We start from the raw sequence: 27,804 nt of genomic DNA on the forward strand, positions 1-27,804 counted from the left end.
TTCCTCGGGCTTGTTCTTCAGACGTATTCTCATTATCCCCTCCAGTCCTACTGCACTGCGCAAGCTAGACCCTGCGAGGTCTAAGATCCCAGCAGGCTTCCTGATTGGGCTGGAGTCAATCCCAGTTGCCTGTCATTTAGTGTTTCTATTTAAATATATTGCACATGGCGTTCTCCTGTCTTGCTTCTTGTGCTCCTCTCATTTTGATGAAGACATTAGGTATTAAGCCAAGTTCAGTACTGGGCCAGCAGTGTTGTGATGTAGGAGACCAGAGTTCAGGAGAGGAATGGGGCTCTGGCTGTCTGGGTCCATGGAGAAGTCCATGTGATGTTCCTGCACTGGAATGGGGACGAGCGGACTGATACAATGAGATTTGCAAAGTGTGCACCAATTTCCTATGGTAAGCTCACGATCAACCTTCGGGGACATCTGCCGGCTGGATCAAATGGCAGAGGGAAATGGGGTTATGTCCTGGGTTCGCACTGCAGCTAGACTGTTCTTAGGTCAGTTCCAGAAGAGGGGAATCTCGCACAGAAAACAAAAAAGGACTGGGCAGAGAGATTGCACGGAGCATTTTGAGTTGTACTATGATCAGATGGGTTGTTTTCCAATTTTTTTCCAGGCCATGCAAAGACTGAAAGGGGCTCTGTCAAGTGAATAAACATATTTTAAAACCTCACACATTCCCTTACGTGTTACCATTTGCCCCATGTAGATTAGAACTGAAGCAATCTGATAGGCCAGTTTACTTTGCAGAATTTAGACTGTTTGTTTCATTTTTCCATTTCACTCACAGCAAAACTAGACTGGTCAGTTTCACCTCCTGGTTCTCCTAATCCACCTGCCCCACCTCCACCTCCCCCCCAGTGCTGTTGGGAATGAAAAGCTAAGGGGATGAATAAAATAATGGCCTTCACTGATGAGAAATTTAAATCGTGAAAATGTTTCTGATCATATTTGGGTTTATTTGTTTAGGTTTTGGGCCTAAAACTACTTGCTAGCTTCCTTTTAACTTTGTCCGGAACGCCTTTCAATGAGGATTAAAATCATGTCCCTGTGATTAGCTTTCCAGTGCTGGCATTCTAGGCTGTTGAATAGAGGGATGGAGGCACAGGGCCTTAGAAGAACAGGGAGAGGGTGGGGATTGAGAAAGATAATGCTCTAAAAGCAGAGGTGGGGCAATGGAGAGAGACAAGGCTAAATAAACAGCACTGCAGAGGCAGCCGCTGCTGAGCTCCAGGGCTGTGAATGGATGGCAAGGATATTTTTCATGCCACAAGATAGAAAGTCACACACTGCCTTACACAAACATGTTCTCGTTGCATTCTGAGTAACTGGCTGGGCTATTTCTAGAACAGAATATTTTGTGTGTTAGACTCTTTAAGGCTCTGACACACACACACCCCGTTTCCTTCCTGCAGCCGTTTAGGCAAAGTTCCACACTGGAGCCTACTGTTCAAAATGAGGAGACACGGCACGTGAGTGCAACATTGGTCCACTGGGTTGGAAACCAGAGACAGGGCAGGGCATGAAGGGTCGAGATCGGTTAATACCAGGGTACTGCAGCCACCAGTGCTAACATCCCCGTTGTTATGGAACCGAACGACAGACTTGGACGACAGCAATGAAAAAGAGTTTGCCAATAGAGGGCTATAAATAACGGAGAGCTGCAGTCAGATATGCTGCAACAGAGCTGGGGTAATTTAACCAGCTGAGCTAATACACAGCAAACCCAGGCCAATCTGAGGAGCTGGATCCGACCCGGTGCTGAGTAGCTGCAGAGGTGAGGGTGCTAGTACTTCACTTAAGCCAGTTCAAAGGTTTAGACTAAAAGGAGTCGGAGCATAAAATCAGGGTCCTGGGATTAAATAATTATTCACCATCCTTCAGCACAGGGTCCCCTGGAGTTTTTCCTGGCAGAAGGGACCCCAAGTGGGCAGATCTCCTCTGAATGCTCCAGCACCATGCCACTGGCAATTCAGAATGAACGGGGGCAGAACCAAAATGGATACAACTGGACCCAGTTCAGCTACAGTCTGCGGAGTGATGATCCTAGACTGTCCCTTCGTACTGGGTGACCTAGCCTCTCGCTAGCACCTGACAGAAGAGGCACCGAATGAAAAGATGTTTCCAAATCCTGATCAGGGAAAGAACTTGGGGCAGGGAAAGGAGGAAGAGAGGAGACTCCAGCCCATTGTGCATCTGGAAGGACACGGCCAGCGGGTTGCAATCCACAGAAGCAGCCCCTCTCAGCTGTGATGAAGATGACAGAGAACATCTCTGCTTGAGTTTTAGAAATGAATGATGTTGGGCCACAGCAATATGGTCACTAGAGCAGCCCTTTGGGCTCTTGTGTTTTATCTCTGCGGAGCGCAAGGTTTGTGTTGCAGCGAGGGATCGTTATGCTCTGACAATGCACTGTGCTTTAAAGGTACATTGTCAACTTAATAATCCTGGCAAGAGCTTTCAAACCCTGGGGGCTAAAGTTGGGGCTTCTAAATCTATATTGAGAGAACCAAAATTCACAGGGGTTAAGCAATTGCAGCTCCCACTGACTTCAGTGGGACGTGTGGTATTCGGGGTCTCTAAAAAAAAATCAGGCTACATCGATTTAGCTGCCTAAGCATAAATCTAGGAGCTCAACTTTAGGCCCCTGATTTGAAAACATTGGCCCACATGTCACAAGCTAGCAAGTTTCTTTCTTCTTTAACTATTTATGCTCCTTGTTTACTCTTTGCATTTCTCTCCAGGTGGACAAGGGCAATCAAGAAGAACGTGTCCCCCTTTTGTTCATGGTTGTTTTCACCTCTGGGGTCTTAGTACTGCTATTTTTGGGTTTCATGCACTTCCGGGAAAACAACTATTTTCAATGTTTGTTTGTTTGAAAGGGAAATATCCCCACTGGTTTTAGAAAAAAATGTGATTTTGCAAAATTTAAATGTGTCACCAAAGTTAAACTGAAAGAATCCAAAATGTGATGGTCCAGAAACCATCATTTGTTATTCACCTAACCCCATGAGAAGTAATTGGAATTGTGGTACCAAGTTCTGGATCTTGAAGCAAAAATCTGTAGCCCTAGGGGTGTTTAAGTGTTAATTGAGAGCCCAAATGGAGGATTGAACACTTTAACTTAGCAACCCAAGTCTGAAACTTGTACAAACTTTTCCTTCGGTTTCATTCCATGTAGGGTTTGCACCGAGAGCTTCCCTTTGAGCTTCGGGTTTGAAAGGATGTAAACATTCAAAGCAAAGTTCAATTCAAACAGGCAAGCATCACCTGGTTTTTGCCTCAAAATCATGCAATGCTGCAAGACTATGATATGAAATGGGCCCAGATTGACTCCAAATGATTCAGATCATTAGTGAACCTCTCTCCAAGAACCTGCTCCAGTCACAAAAGCCAGCTCCAAGCAAGTCACGTGTGATTTGGTGGTTTCCATGAAGAGACTGTGCATAGCAGTAAGTATTATTTGCAATGCAGCTGTATTTGACACAGCATGGGAAAGGAACGAAGATGGCTCTGCAGTTGTGAAGTGTACATTCCCCCCCTCCATATATACAACAAGCCCTCATTAGTGTCAACAACAGTTATTCTGGAGGGTGCAGCAAGGCAAAAATAGACTCCAAAATACTTTCCAACAAAAGTTAGGCACAAGGGAGAAGAGAGAGAAGCATGAAATATTTACGATACCTGTCTCAGCAGGAAGGAGACTACATCTGTCGATTCCCAGTAGCTTGCATGGAAGAGGTGTGGTAAGGCTACCGTTGGAAAGGCAGTCAGTGCATCGGGACAGTAAAGGGCATAGTCTATTCTTTTTGTTCCCCACCATCTGGCAGCAACTAATGAAAGAAAAGGCTCGTTAAAAAGAGAGGAGCGAGCTGTTTTCAATGTTAACCTTAGGCCATAGGTCCTTGCGCTGGGCAATTCTTTCCCCGTTCATCTTATTGTTAAGATGGAGCAAACTTTGAACAGGGCTCAAAAGTATTAATGAGCCACCCAAGGATTGTACAAGGCACAGAGCATGACATCTCCTTTATTAAATCAAACAGGATATCCCTGGAGGAGGCCGTCACTAGCCATTAATCCACAGGCACGGATCAAAGGCTGGTGACTCCATGTCCAGCCAGGGTATTAGAGGCCATTAATACATACCCTGGAGTCTCTTGTGGATACTAGAATAGCAATAATCAAAATAACTTTCAGATTAGACGGGGCATGTACATGTCATCAAGGCCCCTGGGGACAGCCAGTGGGTGTCCCCAGTGCAGGGTCATTCCCACTCACAGTGAGTTTGTGACAATGTGCTGATGCCGTGGTGATGAGGCTCAAACAAACCTCTCAATCCGTACAGCAAAAATGGAATAAAAGGAGTCTGCCCTGGAGGTGGGACGGGGGAGAGCCAGGGATGTGTCTACGTACTGCAACCTTCCCCAGACCTGAAGAGCTCCGTGTAAGCTCAAAAGCTTGTCTCCCTCATCAACAGAAGTTGGTCCAATAAAAGCTATTGCCTCACCCACCTTGTGTGTCTAATATCCTGGGACCGACACAGCCACAACAACACTGCACACATATACCTGAGTCATGTTCAGCTCCATGGGTCTGCTTTAAGCAGAGGCTAGCAGATGCTGTTAAAGGCAAAAAACTAAACAAACGGCATGTTTCCCTTTAATTTTCACTGAGGCACAAACCCTCTCAAACCCAGAGAGAGTTAAAATCCCATATTTTATTATTAATATCAGAAGCAGAAGTGAACAATATAAAGGCAATGGAGCCACAGGTTAGCTGCTATGGAAAGATGTGAGCGAACCACTGGGAGGGGGAAAGAGACTGGATTATGAGAAAGGCCCATGGTGAAGCAGTCATCACCCACCACCACCACCACCACTCTGCAGGCAGCCAGCCTCTGGAGGGCTACTGAAGCAACTTGCTCAGCCTCTGCAGGAGCGAGTGTCTTCACAATCAACCCTCCAGCCCAACAAGAGAACCAGGGAAGAGTCCCTAAACCCTGCAGCTCTCAGAACAGAGGCTCTGGTGAGCTTTGAGGATGGGGCATTAAACGGTGAAGCTATGGACGAATCTCCAAGCTTCATCAGCATCTACTGGGATGGGGGGCTACAGGGTAATTTAAAACCCAGCAGAAAAGTCAATGACCGTATTTTAATACCAAGTCATTCTCTCTTCTAGTACCAGAGCCACACTGCAGGGATATCAATGGGAGTGAGGTGGTGAAGCGGAGGTGCTCAATGGCGGCAGTTTACGCACAGATCACCACCAAAACACAAGGAACAGCCAGTCAGATCCTTCAGCTAGACCAGAGGGTTCCCAACTTCTTCCCTGTAAAATGGTTCCACATTCCCTCCCATGCCTCACCCCCACTGCCCAGATCCCACTCCCCAGTGTTGCTCTTCAGAATATTTCCTTCTGCAAGAGCACAGTTTGAGACCCACTGGCAGCCCACAAGTGACACCTGGCCAGTGCCTGTCACACTTACCCGACTGGGGCACTGCCCCGGTTTAACCCCACACTGAGCTCCATTGTAAATAACCACGGAATCACCTGTTCAAACAGGTCAGAGCGAGAGCGTTTCGGCGCACAGATTTCAGTGCCAAAAGCAAGAGGCCGACTTTCTAGATGCAGGCAGCCTTGATGATGCTTTGTGATGAAAAAGCACCCACAGAAGGAGATGTAGAGACCCCAGAGCAGTGGTGTTAGGAGGAGTTACATCAGCATGCAAGTAGCAAGCTTGGGCTTGGAAAAGGAGCTTGGGATTCACTAGAATAGCTTTGCTGGTTCTCCAGTAAGGCACCAGACACAAAAACGAGACAGCCTGACATGGGAGGGGATGTGATAGCTGCCACCAAGCAGACACCTCAGCTGAAAATCTGGCCTCAAGGGAAGAGTTGCCCTCTCTTTCCACAAATGAGCAGACGATTCCTCTGCGGGCTGTCCTGGCAGGAGCCACAGCAGGGTGATCTGAGGTACGGCGCTGGTATGTGTATATGCCCCCTGGTCCAGCAATGGTGGCTATGAACCATGCTTCCCCATGCCAACTACTCCTGATTCGAGCAAGAATAATGGGCAGGAGGGGCTGCTGGCAGATAGAATACAGGTGCTGCCTTTTCCGAGTATAGATGTGCCAGTTCGGTTACTCTGCTTTCCCTGCTCAGCACAGGATTTGACACACAATTTATACAGAGATATTGACCTATCAAAAGACATGATATTCTGCTTGTGTTTCCGGCTATGGAATCACCAGTTACTGGTAAAGTCCCAGTTATTGGTAAAGATCCAACTTTCCATTTCTCAGGAAAGACCTATTCTCGGTTAATTTCAGAGTCTTTGTACCGAACAGCCAGGATTAACGCCTTCGTGCTAGGAAGAGATTGCAACAGAGGCTGTGGGCCAGTGCACTTGCTCTCACATGTCTTGTCTACAAGAGTTTGTGCCATCGCCAGCTGTTAGCAGTGCTGCTGTTACTCTTTCAAGCAATATGAAAACAAGTATTTGTTAAATAGTGCTAAGTTTGCGAGGGCCCTTGGTGAAAGGAGAAAGCAAACAGATTTCCTCTGGAGAAGAGAACTGCCCTGGTTAGATGATGTAGGAGATTAGTTGGATAGATAAGTCCCCTCTCCTGAATACCTTTCTTGATGTCCAGATCTGGTATTTGTAGAATATAGTCCGGATCCCAACTTGATGGCCCCTCAAGCCTTCTTCCTAAATGATTCTGGGGTATTTCATGTTTACGTTGCCTACGTCTCTTGGGCGAGGCTTGGGTGGGGGATTTGTGAGGGAGCGCAAGTTGGGACAGAAAGCTAAATCCTCCTCTGGCATGGTTAAGATGATTTTTGTTTTCTAAAGGAACAAAATTAAAAACACACACACACAGACAAAAACCCACACTTATTATCACAGCACGCACATGCGGAACACATCAGTTTTGTCCTCCAGGAATTAACATTGTGATGGAAAAGACGCATAGATTAAAGAAACAAGATTGCGATCCCATGTGTGAGAACTATTGTTTTGGAGTTGAAATTAAGCATTTACATCTCTTTCCTTATAAAGAGATGAAGACTGACCACCTGCCACCTTGAGTAGCCTGCTTTATGGTGAAGATCTAAGGAGGTATACAGCTGGGAATCTTCTCTCCCCAACTCAATGGCTGCACAGCTGCTGCCACTGTTGAGAGGATGTTGTTTTTCTGTGGGGAGGAGGGGCTAAGCCTTTGCATCCCCAGTTAGCTATCCCCCACCACTCTACAGTGCCATGCCAGGACGCAGGGCTGTGGAGTCCCATGTTGCGGATTCTCACTGGACTTCACGCAACGGAATCACAGTGGCTTGTTCCCAGTATCTGAAGCTGGCCCTGGAAGGGATCGAGAGATGGAAATGTATTTGGAAGGCCTAACTCAAGTGCTTGCTGAGGACGGGCCCTTTCACAATGAGACAAAAGTCAAAACCTTCACTGCTACATTCCTGGCTCTAGAGGCCATCCGTGCAGGAAGACAAAAATCACGTTGCAAACAGACGTCTTAGTAATCAAACAAACGGGGGTGGGGAGGTCAACTCTTCTATTCAGCAACACATGCAGAAATGAAGGAGGGAAGTTATTTTTAAGAGGGCATCTTTCCGTCCAATACAAAAGCCCCAGCTTTCATCTGACGAGCTAGATTCTGCTTTCTCCATTAAACTCCAGCAATCCCGCTGAGGTCAATGGGGTTATGTAGGCATGAGCAGGGGCACACATTGTTCCCACCTTCGTCTAATGAAGGCAGCTGGCAGCCTGAAGAATGCTAGCCAAATCCATCCCCTGGTGCAACGCCATCAGAGCTTGTGGATTCATGAATTTGACCCACACTGTCTGCACAGTTTCCCTTCCCCAGGGCAGGGAAATGTTGGATATTTACACTAAGGCTTTATTCAGCTTGTCAACACCTGAAGGCAGCAATTGCCTCGTTCTGTGTTTGTGTAGGTCCCAGCACACTGGGGCCCTGATCCTGATGGGGACCTTGGGGCGCTACCATGAGATACATATTTAATAATCAACACTTGACTCCTCCTCCTCCAGGATTTACCTTCCTGACTGGCTGAGCTCAGCAATTACCTTGGGGTATGAAACGTGCACAAAACAAACCCCCTGGTAAGGAACCTTCTACCCAGACAGATTAACATGTAGCGAGGCATAACACATTTCATTGTGCAATCCCACTGTGTGTTTTGTGTATTTGCTCTGATACGATTAAAAAAAAAATCCTCTCCTTAAGAAAGGAAAACCCCATTTGTTAAAGTGCAGGTAGTTAATTCTCGCCACACACTGACATTTGGCCAAAGAAAATAAGAAGCTACTCAACCCCACTGTGACATATGCACAAAAATGTTACATGGCATAAACACGGGGTGCATGCAGAAATCCTAGATATACTGCTTTTCAGGGTCAAAGTACGTTAGATGCATTAACTGATTCATCGTCACATGCCCATAAGGAGGGTAATATTATTATTCCTGTTTTACAGATGGGGAAACTGAGGCAGGGTGATTCCATGACTTGCCCAAAGCTACCGAGGGAGTCAGTCTCAGAGACAGCAGGAGGATTTGGGAACTCCTATTTCCCAATCCTGTGCACAGACCACGCACTGCACTTGGCCAAGCGCTCAGAGGAGGTACGTGCACATATCCAGAAGAGCAGGTGCCCCCTTTGTTTGTTGTTTAAAGCTGGAATAGTCAAAGATGCAGAAGAGAGTTGGGCAGATTTCAATGGGAGTCAGGAACCTACAAGCCTTGAGCTCTGTTGAATGTCCCAGCCTACACATTTTACTTCACATTATGATATTTACCTGAGGAGGAACTAAAAACCTTAGTGTTTAATTATAAACGTAATTGTTCAAAGCCTACTGGTCCACTAAAGGTGACATGCACAAGTATTTTTTAAAACCGGGATTGTGCCTTGGGGGTTTTGGCTTCCTTCCAGCTTCTCAAAGGTTTTTTGTTTTTAAAAAATTCTTTTTGGGTTTTTGCCTTAGCAGTATCAGGAACATCAGTGTTGGGCTGGTCTAGCTTTTCTGGCTGATTTGTTGGGGGGTCGCAAAGAATGTCTATTGTTAACACTCACACCTTAATAGAGAGGAGGAAGAGGGTGAATTTTTAGCAAAGGCTGCCTTTCGCCAAAAGATTTCTTAGTCATTGACGTTAATTGGGCCTTGACAAAAAATTTTTTTAACTCAATCTGACCAGAAACCTCTTCCACACTCTGTTGCTCAGCTTTGGTTCTTGCAATGTCATCATTTTGCTAAATCTCTAGTCCTTTGGGCAAAATATGAGCTGAATTTCTAATGTGTGAACCAAACAACAAGAAAACTTCATTCCTCCCCCCCGACTTTTTTTAAAAACAGGAAACAGCCCAAAAAAAGGGGGAGGGGGGAGACACACGACACACACACAGTTTTTTCCCCTTTGCGCATTACCTTTAAATAATATGTAATGTGCCACCTGTCAGATCTTACATTAGTTATTGAAAAGTGCTGATCATATACCAGTTGCACAGATCACAATTCTCAGCTGAAGACTAGACGTACTGTTTGATTCCTTAATGATGCACAGGGGCCAGTGGTTGTTCAAGGTTATCAATTATCTTTTATACATGAACAATTTATGCCCATAATCACTCCAACATGCATAATATAGTGGCAGCCCACTGTATTATAATTGTAGGCATCTGTTCTTCCTAAGGGTGCATTAACAATGTGTCACTGACAATGATAAAATTGGGCTTAGGTGGAATAGTTCCAACTTCTTATTAATCATTGAAAACCGCCTCAGACAAGCAATTACATTCGTTATCCTCCCTTACTGCAGGGCTCCCAGCTAAAAGCAGAGACTGACTCTTGCCATCAAATTCAGATATGGGATTTAAACAGCCCCAGACATTCTGGTTCAGCCCCACCTCCTGTCTAAGTCTTCAGCGATGTTTGACTCCTCACTGCTGGAATTCATGGAAACCTTGTAGGGCTCAAATCCTCCCTATTCCAATCCTACCTGCTAACAAGGCGCACTGTATTTTAGGAGAATACATTTAAACAAAACATGCAACTATTGTAACAAGAAATTAAGAGGACAAACAGCCCGATGGTTCACCCATGAATATCTGGAATAAGGGACCTCCATTTTTGCAGACATCAGTTTCAAAGGTTCAAATTAGATCAGTTTTCCCATGGGGAAAAAAGGTTGGTCAAACTATTGCATTCACACCTCAATTACAAAGGACAGGCGAGTGTAACACAAATACAACAAGTTATGACATTGGTACAGATAATAATAAATAGTAACACCACCACTCAGATGTAAGTATGTATATTCTTCTTGCTATTCAGGAAGGGATCAGCTTTACAATGGATCGGAGAGCACATCCTTTGCAATAGCCAAGGAAGCTGTTTTCCTTTAACAAGGAGCAAAATGCTTTTCAAAGAAGACCCTTGGCCATGCAGTTTGATGTTCTGTGCTGCTGCTATTAGACTGAATTAAGCAAGCAATGGGGAGGACCGGCAGGTGTTATGCCTGACCCTCACCAGGAAACACGGTCAATAGCAGGAAATACCCTCAGTGTCCTGTTCTCCCCAACCCTTCGTATTTGATAACACTGCACAGTGTGGAGTTTGAAGGATCATGGAGCAATACAGTGGCTAACTCCAAACCAGGCTATACGTTAAAAACACACACACAAAATAAAGACAGAAAGAACAGTTCTACGGGTCTGTCCTATACATTGAGGTCAGCCTGGTGTGTGGTGCTGCTACTTTAGTGCTACAGTGAGAAGAAATCTTGGAGGGTGCGAAACACTTACTGTTAGCTATGTTGGAAGCAGTGTAACTGTCTGCCATTCCTGAGACCTGGCTGGCAATGCTGATCTCACTGGCCCTCCGGAATCCCCTGAACTGAGGGGTTGTAATGGGGGTGGAAAGGGACGCATTTTCCATGAAGACTGCACCATGAGACTGAACAACATCTGCTATGAAGTCGAAACAGGGAAATCAAAATATTAGACCAACAGACAGACCAGGCAAGACAAAATCAAGAGGAGAAAAGGAGGCAAACAAGGCAATGATTGGCTTTCAGATGCAAAACCTTTCAAACCAATTGGAAGGAAAACACATTTCATCTCAGCTCTATTTTGAAAAGAAAGAAAACACCAGAGCAGGCAAAAGGAGAGTTGGCATCTAGCATTTCATTGTCCAATTGAGAAAAGCAAAAGAATCAGTTTAAACCAAACCAAATCAGGAAAGGTTTGCTTGAGTGGCAAGAATAGAAAGATGTATCATGCAGACCCATGTGAATATATACAGCTTTATATATTCACATTTAGCCAGAACAATGGGGGGAAAGGGCAGAAGGTAAAAAACTTAATTTGGGAGATACTAATTTTATAGCATCTTTTAAACTAAAGGGGAAAGTTTCAGGGGGAGATATTGTCATGCAAGGGTGGTCCTCATGTTGGACTTGTATTTAAGGTGTGTTTACATTGCAATCCAAGGTGTGACTGAAGCTCAGGCAGACATGCCCAGGCTAGTTTCAACCTACGTAGCCCGGCTAACGGCAACGAAGACGCAGCGGCACGGGCTTTAACGTGGGCTGTACAAGCCCACCCAAAACCTTGGGTATGTACTAGCGTTGCTGGCCTGTGCCACTGTCTCTCTGATATTTTTAGCTGCGGTAGCTAGATTAAAGCTAGTGTGGGGCTGCCTATTCACACTGCAATCACATCTCCGGCTGTGGTGTAGACATACCCTTAGTTACTAAAAAAATACAGCCACCTTTTGTGAAACGGAAGGCCTCCAGTCAGGCTCCTAACTCCATATTTAGGCCTCTCAGTAAAAGTAGAATGGGTATTGAGCACTCAAATTTCCCTGTAATTTAAATGGCATTTGGGGGTGGTCAGCCTTTTTGAAAATCAGGCCACTTTTATTGAGGTACCTAAAATCTGGATTTAGGAGCACAACTTTAGGCCCCCAAGTTTAAAAAGTTTGGCCTTATCCTTCAGGAGTAAAAATCACACTCGTATGGAATGCGTGCGTGTGTGTACGTGTGTGTGTACATACGTATTATTAGTGAGAAATTAGTTCTATAATGCATGTACCTGAGAAACTGTGAGCTTTATGTGGATCTACTGGGCAATCCTGCTTTTCTGTAGGAAAAACTATACATTAAAAACATTTTAAAGCACGGGGAAGGCAGTGTTACCTAGTGGCTAGCACAGCAGATTGGGAGTGAAGGTGACTCTTGGGTTCTTTTCCCAGCTGTTCCACTGACTTGCTGTGACTCACTTAAAGCCACACTTAACTTGTGTGTCTCATTTTCCTACCTGTAATTTGCTTATAACAATACCTACCAACCCTACAGAGGTATTGCAAGGCAGAATTAATGTCTGTGATGCACACGGATATCCTCAATTTAAAGAAACTATGCCCTGTAAGTGCAACATAATGGAATGCAAAGCTGATATGGAAAGCAAGCAGGTGAGTTTGCACTTTTATCTAAAGTTCTACACTGCTGCCCATCACTGGAGAATTGGAATATCAGCATCTGAACTTTATTCACAACTATCAACCGATTTTGTGCAAGCAGGCACAAAAGGAGGAGGAAAGTGCCTCCCCCAGCAACAAAAGTCAGCAGTAAATCAGGGCTGTCAAGTGATTAAAAAAATCAATTGAGATTAATCGCACTGTTAAACGATAACAGAATACCATTTATTTAAATATTTTGGGATGTTTTCTACATTTTCAAATATATTGATTTCAATTATAACAGAATACGAAGTGTACAGTGCTCACTTTATATTTATTTTTATTACAAATATTTGCACTGTAAAAAACAAAAATAGCATTTTTCAATTAGCCTAATACGGGTACTGTAGTGCAATCTCTTTATCATGAAAGTTGAACTTACAAATGTAGAATTATGTACAAAAAGCCCTGCATTCAAAAATAAAACAATGTTAAACTTTAGAGCCTACACGTCCACCCAGTCCTATTTTTTTGTTCAGCTAATCGCTGAGACAAACAAGTTTGTTTTCATTTGCAGGAGATAATGCAGCCCACTTCATGTGCTGAAGATTCATATGTCCCTTAATGCTTCAACCACCATTCCAGGGGACATGCATCCACGCTGATGACAGGTTCTGCTCAACAACAGTCCAAAGCAATGCGGACCGATGCATGTTCATTTTCATCATCTGAGTCAGATGCCACCAGCAGAAGGTTGATTTTCTTTTTTGGTGGTTCGGGTTCTGTAGTTTCCGCATTGGAGTGTTGCTCTTTTAAGACTTCTGAAAGCAAGCTCCACACCTCGTCCCTCTCAGATTCTGGAAGGCACTTCAGATTCTTAAACCTTGGTTTGAGTGCTGTAGCTATCTTTAGAAATCTCACATTGGTACCTTCTTTGCGTTTTGTGAAATCTGCAGAGAAAGTGTTCTTAAAATGAACAACATGTGCTGAGTCATCATCCGAGACTACTATAACATGAAATATGTGCCAGAATGCGGGTGAAATAGAGCTGGAGATGTACAATTCTCCCCCAAGGAGTTGAGTCACAAATTTAATTAACACATTTTTTTAACGAGCGTCATCAGCATGGAAGCATGTCCTCTAGAATGGTGGCCGAAGCATGAAGGGGCATACAAATGTTTAGCATCTCTGGCATGTAAATACCTTGCAACACCGGCTACAAAAGTCCCATGAGAATGCCTGTTCTCACTTTCTGGTGACATTGTAAAAAAGAAGTGGGCAGCATTATCTCCTGTAAATGTAAACAAACTTGTTTGTCTTAGCGATTGGCTGAACTAGAAGTAGAACTGAGTGGACTTGTAGACTCTAAAGTTTTACATTGTTTTGTTTTTGAATGCAGTTGTGTAACAAAAAAAAACAACTACAATTGTAAGTTGCACTTTCATGATCAAGAGATTGCACTACAGTACTTATGAGGTGAATTGAAAAATACTGTTTCTTTTATCATTTTTACAATGCAAATACTTGTAATAAAAATAATATAAAGTGAGCAGTGTACACTTTGTATTCTGTGTTGTAACTGAAATCAATATATTTGAAAATGTAGAAAAACATTCAAAAATATTAAATAAATTTCAATTAGTATTCTATTGTTTAACAGTGCGATTAAAAATTTGATTAATCGCAATTAACTTTTTAATAGCGATTAATTTTTTGAGTCAATGATGTGAGTTAACTGCTATTAATTGACAGCCCTACTGTAAATTATTTATTTCAACTGTGTGGGAAATGATCTAACTGGAAATTAAATATCCTTGGATGTGGTCAGTCTGGTGTATTAGCAAGCGCACAAATGAGTCATCTAAATAGTGATCCAAGAAGCCCATAAGCCTAGTGCAACTGACTTGCTAACTGGAACTCCAAACATTTGTGCTTTCTTAGATACCTGCAGTTAACACAGGCTCTGGCACACAACTGACGTGAACTATGCCATTCTGGCGGGAAAGAGAATGGCTGAAAGCAGTAGAACATGGACTTAAATGTTGGTAAGATTATTTCAGTGCTCTGCAGGAAAAAAAGGCTACAAGCTGATCAATGTAAAGCCATATGGACTGTCAGTGTCTAGGGCCCAGTTGGAGTCTGACCCTGACACTTTGTGTTTCATACACTGTATGAGTTCAGCCTGAAAGGCCTCTGCTAGTGTCACCCTCTCCTCTGATGTACGCTCCCCTCACTTCCCTCCTCTTTCCATTTTGCCTTGAGCTGCCAGCTATCAAGGTTGCTGCACAGCGTCTGTACTGCAGCATGTCTCACCGTGCCACACTTTGCAGCAGTCTCATGGTCCTACTGGCACTTCCTTCAATAAAAGATTTATAGAAAGGAAACACACTGAAGCCACATTCCAAAAAGGGGCACAAGTCAAGTGTGGGAGCTGATTACAGTTCGGAACTGAATGGAGATCTGGCGTGGTCCAGTGGACAGGGACGCTGGAGTGGGACACACGTGTCATGGGCTCCATTTCCACCTCTGACACTAATCTGCTGTGTGACCCTGAGCATGTCACTTCCCCTTTCTGCACCTGTTTCCCCTCCTAGCCTTTGTCTGGCTTATCTATTAGATTGTAAGTGCTCTGGGGCAGGGGTCTCTTACCATGTGTTTCTACAATGCCTTATGGGGCCCACAGCCCTCCTATAACAGAGTGATACAGCAACAGGGCCTGGATGTGTGTGATGGGAACAGCTCTCCATTAAATCAGCAAACACACAGCAGAGCTCAGCTGTACAACCCCTCGGACTCAGAGACTTTATCCTGACTCGGAAAAGCGCTGAGTTTAGGTTGGACTCAGCTAACATGTGTTGGCTAAGCCTGATCTTTTCCCCTAGTGTAGATATAGCCTAACTTCCTGAGCTCCATTTCAGTTGATTGAGCTGCAGCCTAGCTAAATAATTCAATTTCAAGATCTTATCTTGCACCTGCACTGGGGGGGGAAAGGTCGAGTTCAGCTCGGGCCTAGCTAGCACACTGAGCTACACCCAGCCTAAATTCAACCATTTTCCCCTAGTGAACAACACCAGGCCAGAGAGGTGGATCCTATTCAAGTCTCCACACCCTATCATCAGTATCTGAGGGGGAGCCGTGTTAGTCTGGATCTGTAAAAGCAGCAAAGAATCCTGTGGCACCTTATAGACTAACAGACGTTTTAGAGCATGAGCTTTCGTGGGTGAATACCCACTTCATCAATTTACCCCTTCTGTCGAGTATTCCAAAATCCCAAATCTATATTGAAAGTGATCTGCAAATTAAACCTTAGGCTGTTCAATACAGGACCTCGTTTACTCACACAAACGACTGGGAGACTCACTGCATTACAATTCGTTCAGTATAAATGACTAACATTTTGCACGCAGTTTTAAAAAAGGATAATGCAGCAACAAAAGGTCATACGTTCATTTCACTTGACGGGTGCGATTTATTTCTAAATAAGCTAACTTTAACTGTGTGCTAAGGCCAGTGTTTTCAAACTGGGGAGCCTAAAGTTAGATGCATAAGTAACTATAATGGGAGTAGTAGGTGACAAGCTCCTTGGAAAATCAGGCCACTTATTTAGGTCTCTAGATACAGATTTAGGTCCATTTGACTATGCTGGCCTAAATGCACTTTGTGTAGTAAAGATTTGATAGTGTGTTTTGTTTGAGTAACGAAGACTTAGAAACAGGAGAGCTCTCACTGTAGCACCACCTCTGCTAGTAGAGCTTTGCTGAGAAGTTGTGTGAAGTTGCCTTTGTGTGTGTGAATTACAGAGTGTGTAGATCAATGCAGTGCGAATAAGCAAAGTTCTAATGTAGTTCCAAAGTGAGCAAAGGATGGGGACAGAGGAAAATCCTTTCCTCTCCCAACTCTGGGCTGTGGAGCTTTAATACATATTCAAATGCCGCAACTCTTCATTTTAAGACTTCTTTTTCAGTGCATTCAGTAATTGCTTCCCACCAAATGACCAGCATCGTGCTATCTAATACATCAGTGGCATTGAGTTACATTCCTGGGGTGTCAGGGTTGCATGCCGTCAGGAAACAGGCTGTTTCAATGCAGCACGGTACCCTGCAAAGGAATACATAGGCTGCATTGTGGCATTGAAGCAAAGAGCTCTTCAGCAGTTAAAACAAAACATTGGAGTGGCATTTTAAATGCTCAGCATTGACCTAACTCTGCTCCCACTGAAGTCAGTGGCCAATGCTGAGTGCTTTGGAAAATCCCATCCTTAATTTCAAAAGCAACAGAAAAAGAGGCTGAAGCGCCGTTTTATTATTCCTGAAAATTCATCTGCAGCCCCACTAGTAGAGTCAGATATGGGCACGACTAGGCCACATGAGACGATGGGAGAAGAGTTTTTTGTATGGGTAGTCAGCTAACACGGGATGAAGGCTAAGTGAAGTGGAAAGCGATAGTGTCCTTTCCCCCGCCCTTCCTAGAGAACAATGGGGGAGAGAATCTCAAAAGGCACAAATGGCAATGGGGCACCTAACATCCATCTGCAGCTTTGAAAATCTCTCCCTGTGTCATCTTCTATCCAATGTAACCAATGGGAGGTGCTGCTGTTCCAAAATTACCACTCAGCACAATGGGGTTACTCAGACCAATAAGAACTGACTGACAGAGTAAGGGCTGCAGGATCAGGCTCTCCAGGGGGCATATTTAAAAGGGGTGGGAAGAGTAACAAAAAAGACAGGAGAAAATAAATAAAGTTGAAAGTCTCATTAACTTGCAGATGTGGTATCAGCTGTAATCGAGAAAAATATAGCCATGCAGCATTTTTGACAGCAACAAAAAACAAACTTGTTTTTAAAGCAGCAATTACTTGAGAAATCAAATAAAAAAAAGACACCTTTGGGTCCTGAAAGCTTTGTCCACTGTGTTTAGATGATGCAAAATTAGTGTCTAAATATAAGCTGTGCACCTTTGGGCACGTGACAATATCTGGTCACTTTCTGGTACAGGCAGACAATATAGCGCATGTTATTCTGTAGTTACGTGCTGACTGCACTGGCAAACTTTGTGTAGTGCAAGCAAAACCCAGGTGTCAGTTTCAATGGCAGATTCTGTACACTGCATAAACTGTAACAGCAGGGCAGGCCTCAAGCAAAAGCTAAGCAAGCATGGGGGCCCGCAGCCTTTCGGCCACTCGATGCCTCTCCAGTAGCTCGACCAGAGGAAAAGCAAACTCATTGTCTCGCTCCAATCTCCCTTTCCAGCATTAGCAGCAGAAGGGGAGACAACTCACAGCTCAGTTTCCATGCCCCCACCCCCATCAGTGGCTTGTTGGGCCCAAGAATACATGGTTATGCAGGTACTTCACTTGTCATATTCAGGTACACAGTGCAAAGCTTTCAGCCCCATGAGGTGGAAGACCATTCTCCAAGGAGCACCCCAAGTACACAACACAAGACACTAGAAAAGGGTAGATTACACACACTCAGCAAAAACGGCATTTTTATTGGAAACATCTTGCCAATTCAGAACTGGAACAGGGATACTGGTTTCCATGAAGCTGTCCTGGCGCTGGAGAGCAACCAATGGGCTGCTTTCCACAAGGAGGATGGGATTGTGCTGGACTGTCTCAACTAGAAGCAAATGGGGAAGAAAACAAAAGGACAAGAACAACCAACATGTGGCCACAAACTGTAAAACATACAAACAACTACAATCAAACACTTGCAACTACAGTTCAGGGTCTTCTATAAAGGACCAACCTTCAATTAGAGGAATTGAAGCCAATACAGATGGTCTTCCAAATAAGCCTAAATTCAGTGCGTTACTAGTTAAAACAGTTATAACGTCAGAAGAAAGCACAGGAATGGCAATTTTACAACAAAACAAAAGGAAATCCTCCAATGTAGCTTTTCAAAATGATCACTGATCATCATTTTACAGTACATATAATGGAATCTTCTTAAAGTGAGAAAATTATTCCCCCAAACAAGTGGAGATTTACTTAATAAGATTTTAAATGTTCACACTGAGATCCACTGTAATAATCAGGGACTTGCATTTGATTTCACTGTGAATGGAGTTCACTATAGGCAAGTTTGTTAGGCTGAAAGAGGTCCTCAACTGCTGGCTTACATACGGGTAGATTACAAGAATTGAAAATGGGCTTTCTGAGCATTGCTCCCTTATTTGAGCCATTTGCATGGGCAAAATATGCAGCAGCAGTTCAAGAGAATGTGCCGTGCATAGCTAATGGTATTTGGGCACCCAGTCCCCTCAGCTTGCTTCACTCATATGGATTGTGTGCAACAAAGCAAACTGCATCCCTCCCAGTCCTCATCGACCCCCTGAAAGATCAAGTCCCTAACTCTCAGCCTAGCTGATCATGTGTTCCATTCCTATGAAATGGTTCCAATCCCAAGCACTGCCTAGGATGTAAACTGGAGAACAATATACAGAGGACATTGCATATTGACTCACAGCAACTTCTGGGCTTTATTTCATAAATGACAACAATGGCATTTGGGATGTGAGGTGTTGAATTGAAATCCACTTGCCTGGGAACTTTTTGAAGAAGCTAAAGACTACGAGGCCAATCCTGCGCACCTCACATTGTTAAAACACCCCCGACCTCAGCGTCTGTGCCGAGAGCACAGTCTTTGGGCCATAGGCAGATAACAGATAAAAACTGACGTACCCAGAAGAGCAGAACTGCCATCACCTAATGGGAACCTCTGGTAGCGTGGAATATTGAAAGGAGGCAACACGTGGAATCTCTTTTCCAAAAGGGGCTCCAGGCGTGAGGCAGATGGGTCTGCAGGATGGAACAGGTTATAGACTTGTTGGCAGGCTGGCCTCAGCTGAAAGACTAAGGAGAAAAGGAGGGGAAAAAAGAAACTCCCAAGTATTACAAAGTTATTTGTGAGGCTCGTATAAATCTATTTAAAAGGTGATTTACTAGTTGTAAAGTGCAGCATGAGGGGGGAAAAAGCCCTTTAATAGTGCTTACTTCCATCACATTGCAGTTGTAAGTCAACCAGGACAACTGATGTTTCTTTGGAACATACTTTACTAAATAGTTTTTTGCTGCATATGTTTAGATTTTTGTTGTCTAGGGCTAAATGACAAAAAATGTGTAATCAATATTTATAGGAGTAGCTAGTACTAACTTGTATGGTGGAACAACACATATATAATTTAGTTTCACAATATGTTCTACAGTTCATCTTATCCAAGTTACTGGATTTTTTCTTTGCAAGGCTGAAAGCTTTAGAAGGTATTTAAAATGCCCAGTAAGTGGAACCACTGGTGCATGTCAAAACCTACTGTCAAGAGCTGGGATGACGGTTTTTCTCAATGCAAGGACCAGGCCCAAGGGAGACCCAAACAGGAAGAAATCAGTGATCTCAAATTCAAATTTTCCAAGGTTTCCTCCATCCAACATTGTGGAGCTACTCGATCGTCTGGATCCTGGGTCATTTCTCAGGACGCTAGAATGTAAACTAAAACAACAATAAATTCATAAATCAGAACAGGGTCAAAAGCCAAAATTTTGTTCACAAGGGTGTGGGTTTTTTTGTTTTTTAAGAAAAAATGAACACAGATTGTACTGTGGCTAATCGTGTAGATGATTCTTCTTATTTTAAGGAAAGGAAATGTATCCATTAATCACCTGTGCCTCTACATGCTAGTGAGAGACCCTATCAAAGCAGAGTCCCCTTGTTTCACTGATATGATCCAGCCCATAAATTCAAGCTCCCAGTGAGCTACAATCTCTAAGATTCCTGTCCCCACTCCTCCAATCTCTAATCCGCTCTTTGTGGATTTGAGTAAAATGCTGGCTGCCGCTACTGAAGTAGTAATTTGCATGCTAGCAAGAGCAAACAAAAATTGCTATAGTACCACGCACAAGGCAGCATTTACAATCAATTTTAACTTAACTCCAAGTACATGTGTTGTTATTACTGTCTCTCTTCTTGTCAACATAATAATTCTTTTCATTATTTTTTTCTTTTCATCACTATTTCTCAGTGCCACGGAAAGCAATGAGCTGTGCTTACCCATTTCTTCTTCAAGGAAGTGGGACAAATGTTAGGGGATTACAAAGGAAAGAAAAAAGAAAACAGGAGGGGAAAGAGAAAAAGAAAGATCAAAATCTGCAAGAGGGTTTCCTACCTTCTTGTGCACTGACTTCATGCCACAGCATTTTCTAACAGCATAAGCTTACATAAAAACATATACACATTTATACCCCATATACTACGGCGGTGATTTCGGTGTGATGAACTGAGCAAACCATGTGATAAACTGCATTTATCATGCACCAGCAATAGCCTTCCCTGGATTCTGCACAGTAATACATGTGTGTCCTGACTACTCACATTGTAAACTCCCCTCTTGCCCCATCCTGAGCAACTTCAGAAAGCTTCAATTAAAAAATATAAAGCCTGCCCCTAATTTGTTTCTTTTCCCCTTCTAAAGGGTCTCATTTCCCTACAAAATTCAATGGGTCTGAAGTGCAGGGTGGCAATATGCAGATTTAAAGGTCAAGTATAAAGTCCAATATTCCTGGAACTCCACTAGGGTTAGAAACACAAGCTCTCTTACATGGGTGAGCTGGGGATCACTCCAGCTTCCAACAGGATAGAGGGCTTGTTTTTATTCTAGAGCTGGTGGGTTGTGAGATATCAGAGGCTAAATATCACAATGTATATGGATCAGAAATAAAAGTTATTTTAGGGAATAAAGAGGGGTTGGTTTTTATTTCAGACTCTAGGAGTCTGAGTCTGAATTGTAATTTTCCAAGGCCTGCAGAGTTAGACCAAGACAATCTAGCTGTATTTAAAGCTCTCTCTAACATAGTTGAAAGAATTTTCCTATAAAATATGGGGGATAAATGAATTACATGGCAGCTTGGTTTGACCGAAAAGTTCTACTGGCCTGGAGTCAGGGCTGACCCAAATGACACTGCCCTTCCCGGCTCTGGGGCAGAGTTCTAGACGGGGTCACTGCAATTTGCCCTAGCTCTATAGGCATGAAGTGCTCATTCATTAGGGGCACTTCTGAAAGCGCAGTGGCTGCCAGGCTGTGCAGTGAAGTCCTGCTACGGCTGCTGTCTTGGAGCCCCCAGTGGAACATGGCTGTGTGCAGTGTGCCGACTGGGATACTGGAGCAGCTGCCCTTGCATGCATCCTTCAGCTGGGAAGGCCAGTCTGACAAATGAACAGCTGCGAATGACACACACACAGCTGGGAAGAAGGTAAATTGGTTTCACTCTGATTTTATTTTCTCATTGAGCCTCCACTGGCTGCCAATCTAGACAGACACTAATAAAACCTTTACACTGTACCACACTGTCATGTATTTTCTGTAATACACACAGTGCTCTGTGTCTAGAGTTAGGGAATAAACTAACAACGAGAGCAAGTTATGATGCTTGCGTATACTGTGCACACAAATCATTGAGAAAGTCAAAACAGTGGCATCAAGACGGTGAACAGCAATGACAGCTAAAGTGAGCCTGTTTCCCTTCCTGTGATATGAACAATGCTCCAAGAGGTCACACTGCTAGAACGCGTGATGTTAGCGCGCGTGTGCAAAAGAACAATCCTCTGGTAAAAGTAGAACCGTTTTAGCTGTCAGGGCTACAACACGTTGGTCTTATGTGTAACTAGGACGACTTGATAAGCAACAAGTTCACCCTTTTAGAGAAGAACCAGTCCATTAGCTTGATTCAAACGAATACACACAATGACAGACGGCACATACATCAGATGTATTATGGCAGGAACGGATTTTCTACATGGGTTTCAATTTCTGTTACATTCCAAGCACCTTCTTTCAGCCTCCCTCAGGTCGGATATAGGGGAGAGAACACACACTCTAATAAGCCGTTTGGTACAGTTTTTCTCATTTTAGTGGATATGCAACGGCCCTTTTGGGAATCAAAGGAAATGAGATCTGAGGGGGAATCAGAATCCATCATGCCCAAAGCAATCCACATGGTCCTGCTTTTCCTTTAGAATGCTACAGCTGCAGTGATTAGACAGGATCAAATTGGCTTTAGTAGCAAGTCAACTAATTGACAATATAAAACCGACACAACCAGAAATATTGTAGCTGTGCAGAAGGATTGAATTTAAAAATAAAAGAGTGGTCGTCTCACCAGATGACGCTCTGACTTTGCTGGGCATTGTCCCAAAGTAGTGGATAAGTCTAACACGCGAATGAAAATTAATCTGTCTTTGGCATGTGTTAAAGTCTGCATTGGGCACTGATGGAAAGCTCGCCATATGCCAGGCTGCCTGAATGACACACATTTGCTGTGCTCATTAGGAAAACTTGGGTCTCTCTCCTGCCAAGATCTCTGCATTAAGCCATGTAACCATATTACATCATGTATTGGTTTTCATAGCAAAAATTCGTACTAGTGATAAAGTTATGTAGCTATAGGAGATCGTACTGGTTACCCTGCTGTTCATTAATCAATCATCAGAAGCAGAGCGTAATGTAACAATAATGTAACACGTGGTTATATGCAATCAGACAGGGGTAAACGCAATGGCCCTGCCAGTATCCCTAGCCCACTCTGGGCCACCACCCAGGTTACAAAGTAAACAGGAAGCTGCTTGCCAGATACCAAACAAGGATATCTTCCTTGGTTCAGTCCAGGATACAGCCCTCTCTGGCTTCTAGAGCAAGCAAGGAGGAGAAAGCAATATGTTTTGATTTGACCAGCATTTGCCTAACACGGGAGGTTGCCTTGCTAAGCTACGACAAGAGACTGATTGTCTTATTAGCCGGCTGGAAAGAGCTTATTGGTTTTCCTAAATGCAGCCATCTTTTTTAATATAGCAGTTCCATGCCCCAATATCATTCACTTTCCTACCTTCCCTCTTGTATAAATCTTTCAGTAAAGGGCCCCTGACAGGTGAGTAGAGTCCAAGCCCTTAAGCTGGAATGGAAAGAAGACCTCAGCAGGTGTAGGAGAATGAGGCTTGGAGTTGCATATAGGGTTCATCGCTTGGCAGGCATGAAAGGGAAGGATCAGTAGAAAATGTCTAGAACTCTCCTAATTCCACAAGCTGATGGAAATGCAGCAGTGAGGACATAAGCGTCCTGCTTCAAAGACGCGCTCCTTGAACAGTATCTAAGTAGTAACAGGACCTTCCTCTAGGAAAGTAATTCAGTTAATAATAAATTAAGTGATTTTCTAGAGAATCATTTAAAAAGTTCAGTATTACGCTACGTAAGGGCCTCAATATATGTAAGAAACTGAAACAGACTTTTGATGTAACTGAACAGGCTCCATGCTTAGTAAAGGGCACACATTCATTTGGAGGAGGGGATTAACAGGGCAGAGGCAACTTTGGCTGCCTGTGCTGGCAATACAGTAAATATACAACACATGCCTCTGGCTGAGTCTATGCACCGGGAGATTCAGGAGGGTGTTATGAAAGAGATTTCCCAAAAGGGAAAATTCAGGCTGAAGAGCAAGAACAAAAACCTCCCTCACAGCACTCTGTTAGAGTGGGGAGCAGTGTGCCAAGGGAAGTGATGGGGGGACCCAAAGCTTTCAACACTTAAATCTAATGCTGTGCTCAGTCTAGTAACCTCTCCTGCACTAACCAGGGACGTGCTGGATGGGAACTAATTGGTCTCTTCCATCTCTAATGCTTAGGAGTCTGTTCTTTTAGGATCCACGATCATCTCATTTCCTCTCCCAGGGTTCCACTGTGCCCCTGGCAGAGCTCCCTGCTTGACATGCAAGGCCCTGGGCTGCTCCCACTCACCTCCAGGCAAGGCAGCTTGGCTTTGAAATCACCCTTCAGAGACAGTCAATGCTGCTCCTTAAACAGGGTGAGGGTCAGGATTGGACAAAGCTGAGCAATTCTGGGGACTGTAGTGCTGCACCTAGAGCATCCCAAACCCCGTGGCCTGGGAGCAAGGGACTACTGCCCTGGACTTGTGTCACCAGAATAGCAGCAAAGGGCCCTAGGAACCCAGGAAGGGCCCAGGGTCGGCGTTCATATCCAGACTCAAAATATCCCACTGTTTAGGGATGCTCAGAACAGATGGCTCGGGCCCATCTCTCCGACCAACAGGCCAGCCAGGTCAGGATCAATTTTGATAGATGCCTAAACTTAAAATGCCATTTGCCTCTAAGTCCTCCTGTCTCGTCCTCAGCTGCACTAGTTACATACTTACTCTGCTGCAGTAACATGGCAAAAAAACCACCACCAACTTCTTGCTACTCTTATGCGGCTGTTTTTCCCCCACTGTAACGTGGGTGCAGCACAGCAGCAGCTCATGGTTAATTTTGTCCCCACAATCACATGGTACCGTACAATGTTGCTGGTAATTCCTCTGTAAAGCCCACACTTGCCAATGGAATCTGAACACCTTTGATGTTCTTCAACAATGTTCCTCAACCTTGCCATCCCCGGGGTTACAAAACAACATTACAACTGCACCCGGGTGTCTCTCTTGCCCCCGGGGATTCCTGACTCACTGTTCCTTTGAAACCTTACCTTGAAAGGAATGCCTGATGTTGCTTTATTGTGTCCATTTCGTAGGTTGATGAATCACTCCTTTTTCGGGGCAGCTGCTTCTTTGGATCCTCTCCGTTGCTCCGAGGAATATCAATGTTGCTTCTGCTGAGGTGTCTGCTGGCCTCCAGGTTGGAGCCACTGGAACAATAACTGTTGTTCACAATTATTCCAGGAGACAGGAGGTCAGTGTCCTAGGATTTGAAGTACACAGGCATCAGGCAGCAAGTCAGAAGTGCAACCACATTAGACCCTCCCTCTTCAAAGAGCCGCACTGCCTCCTCATTTGTTCCAGTTCAAATCTACCTAATCTCTCCATTTCCTAACACACCTACCCTATCTAAGTGCACTCTGGGAATTTTTCTACTTTACCTACCTCGGAGTGCAACTGAAAAGCTTAAAAAGGGCACTAACAACTCACACCGTCTGGGAGAATAGGTGGTTTGATGGTCCTGAGCAAGATTACTCAGAACATCCTTGTCTGTAATGAATTTTCACTTGACAAATATACTAAAAAAAACCTAGCTTCATACGGGATTTCTGGTATTCAAACCTAAAACAAAACGACATTTCTATAGCCACTAGGCAGGCGTATAATACAAAACAATACAACACAGCAGGGTGGGCAAAGCCTACCCCAAAAGTAGGGACACAAGCACGCACCCCAGTGTGCACACACCCTCCATGAAACTGGAAAATGGAGCTCTGTTCGTTCTGATGAAAGCCCCAAATAAATTAGAAACAGTCCATGTTTTCTAAAATACATTCTTATGCTTTGACAAGCAGGTTAGCAGTGGTGACTATTGCTGATATTAGGGCATCACTGACAGTCCTAACCAGTCCTCCATAGTGCCTATGCCCTGGGCACAGGGGGATGACTGGAGGTAGAATTGGGAAGGATTAAAGGTGGAACCCTCCCTTCTGCCTGGAGCTAGGGGTGGACAGGGAAGTTCTGTGGCCAACAGGGTTATCCTGAGTGGTTTCTAGTAGGCTACATTACCTGCACACTCACAATACTCCCTCGTCGGCTGCTGTTTTGGCTCTCAGACACACTCTGATTGCTGTAACATAAGGCATCAAATCCCAGGATTCCTCCTACGCAGTCCCCTACCAAACAGACCTGAAAGAGCAACCAGAGATGGAAAACCCCCCAAAATGATCCCCCTCACTTTGAATTCACAGAAATACTAGCTAAAGGAATAAAGCATCTAAGCCCAGAAAATGAGGAACATGAGATCCTTCATGTATTTATCAGCATCACTGCTTAATCAGATAATATCTGCCTAGGAGCTCTCGCTAGCCCAAGCAGCTATGGAATTATTGACCATCATGTGTCCGATGGGTGAGTTCTGGGTCAGCAGTTCCTCTATACCAGGCTGTGAGGTACCTTGGAAGGTTTCCAGCTCTGGAGCAGATCTGGCTTGAGGCAGGATCTGAGATAATTTCTTCCCATATGGGAGGTCATGAAATCCCTGATTATAAAAGGTGGGGAGAGGCAGAAGCACTTGTGATACATGGTGAGGAAGGACAGTCTGGTGGTTAAGGCACCACCGTGGGTTTCAGGAGGCCCAGATTCAATTCCCTTCTCACAAATTTCCTGTGCAACCTTGGACAAAGTCACTTAGCCTCTCGGTGCCTCAGTTCCTTGTCTGAAGACTGCAGCGCTCCAGTGGGGACAAGAGGACTGCCCTATTTCCTGGGGCTTTGTGAGGATAAATACGTTAAAGATTGTGAGGGTCTCAGATGTTACGGTAATGGGGGCCAGAGGAGTACCTAAAACAGATAAAGAGCGTTTCTTACACCTCATTTGGAGAGCTACATCACACCTTTGGTGTCTTTTGTTTAAACTTCACATTTTTACAGCTACACTTCTGAGTTCAAATTTGCATTTTCTTCTTATAAAAATTAATCTCCAATAAGAACAGTGTAAAATAAGGGAAAATCTTTATCTTAAAAACAAAACAAAAAGCCCAGGAAAACATTTTCATAAATTAGCCCAGCATTGTCCAACTTTTCCAACTCTTCCAAGAGATTCAGAGGGAAATGGCCTTGTCTGCTTTTCATTTTATTGTTCTAAAACAGCAGCTTACTCACCTGGCCAGTAAATGATGTGCCTTCTTGTGATTTAATGAACTCGCCGTAGGCTTGATTGGCTCTCAAAATCACCGTGGCTACTGCCTCCTGATATTGTGGGGATGATGTTGCTAGCAGAGGAAGTGCAGCAAGTGGAATGTGATCCTGACTATTGGAGAGGCATCCTTCATCATAACTGTAAGGGCTGAGGCTGAATATAGGAGAGGAGATGAAAGAGACAGAGGCTTGCGTTATGAGTTCATCATCTGCAGCCAGCACAATCAATGTTTCAGATCATAAAAAAAAATCTCAAAGTACAAAAGCTGTGTGTTCTCTTGCTGGTAGAAATGCTGTAGGGCTGGGGAAAACACACTTCTTTCCCCCTTAAACCTAAATCTTCAGAGAACACACACAGTCAGAGTGACCCTTGGACAATAACTCGGTAAATTCAAGTTTAAGTACTTATCTGATTAGTTTGAGTAAATCAATCACAGAACTCAAACTGCATTGCTATTGTATTCATTACAGCCACGTATGAAATTGAGGCTGGAAGGCTTGCTAGTTAATTAATAAAGTGCGCTCTCAAAGTGTGTGGATAGCTCTCATCAATATTAAGCATCCTCAACAAGGACAGAGCATAGTGTTGATTATAGATGCACTACAACAGAGAGTAGAATTTTACAAATGTGCCCCTCTCCAAGATAA

At 44.0% G+C, this 27,804-nt stretch overlaps 1 protein-coding gene and 1 long non-coding RNA gene across 16 annotated transcripts in view; one reads left to right on the forward strand and one right to left on the reverse strand.

Moving 5' to 3' along the window:
- PITPNM2 (phosphatidylinositol transfer protein membrane associated 2) overlaps nt 1–27,804 on the reverse strand; it is a 197,565-nt gene that overhangs the window by 13,353 nt on the left and 156,408 nt on the right. For 7 of the 15 annotated variants that reach the window (XM_039505367.1, XM_039505373.1, XM_039505372.1 and 4 more), the window contains 9 exons: nt 27,121–27,310; nt 26,027–26,146; nt 25,009–25,220; nt 19,805–19,980; nt 19,176–19,346; nt 17,962–18,111; nt 10,837–11,001; nt 6,640–6,852; nt 3,691–3,839 (listed from right to left, as the gene is read on the reverse strand). In XM_039505367.1, coding sequence (XP_039361301.1) covers nt 3,691–3,839; nt 6,640–6,852; nt 10,837–11,001; nt 17,962–18,111; nt 19,176–19,346; nt 19,805–19,980; nt 25,009–25,220; nt 26,027–26,146; nt 27,121–27,310 — 1,546 coding nt within the window. Of the gene's footprint in view, nt 1–3,690; nt 3,840–6,639; nt 6,853–10,836; nt 11,002–16,541; nt 16,592–17,961; nt 18,112–19,175; nt 19,347–19,804; nt 19,981–25,008; nt 25,221–26,026; nt 26,147–26,551; nt 26,800–27,120; nt 27,311–27,804 lie in introns of those variants that run through there. The other 8 variants (XM_039505374.1, XM_039505376.1, XM_039505375.1 and 5 more) reach the window with 8 other exon arrangements.
- Nucleotides 3,192–14,637, forward strand: LOC120386251. Its single transcript, XR_005589607.1, has 3 exons — nt 3,192–3,458; nt 8,513–8,659; nt 14,435–14,637. It is a non-coding gene; the product is annotated as an uncharacterized LOC120386251 (long non-coding RNA).

This window comes from Mauremys reevesii, linkage group 18 (genome assembly GCF_016161935.1).
Source record: "Mauremys reevesii isolate NIE-2019 linkage group 18, ASM1616193v1, whole genome shotgun sequence".
NCBI classification, from domain to species: Eukaryota; Metazoa; Chordata; order Testudines; family Geoemydidae; genus Mauremys; species Mauremys reevesii.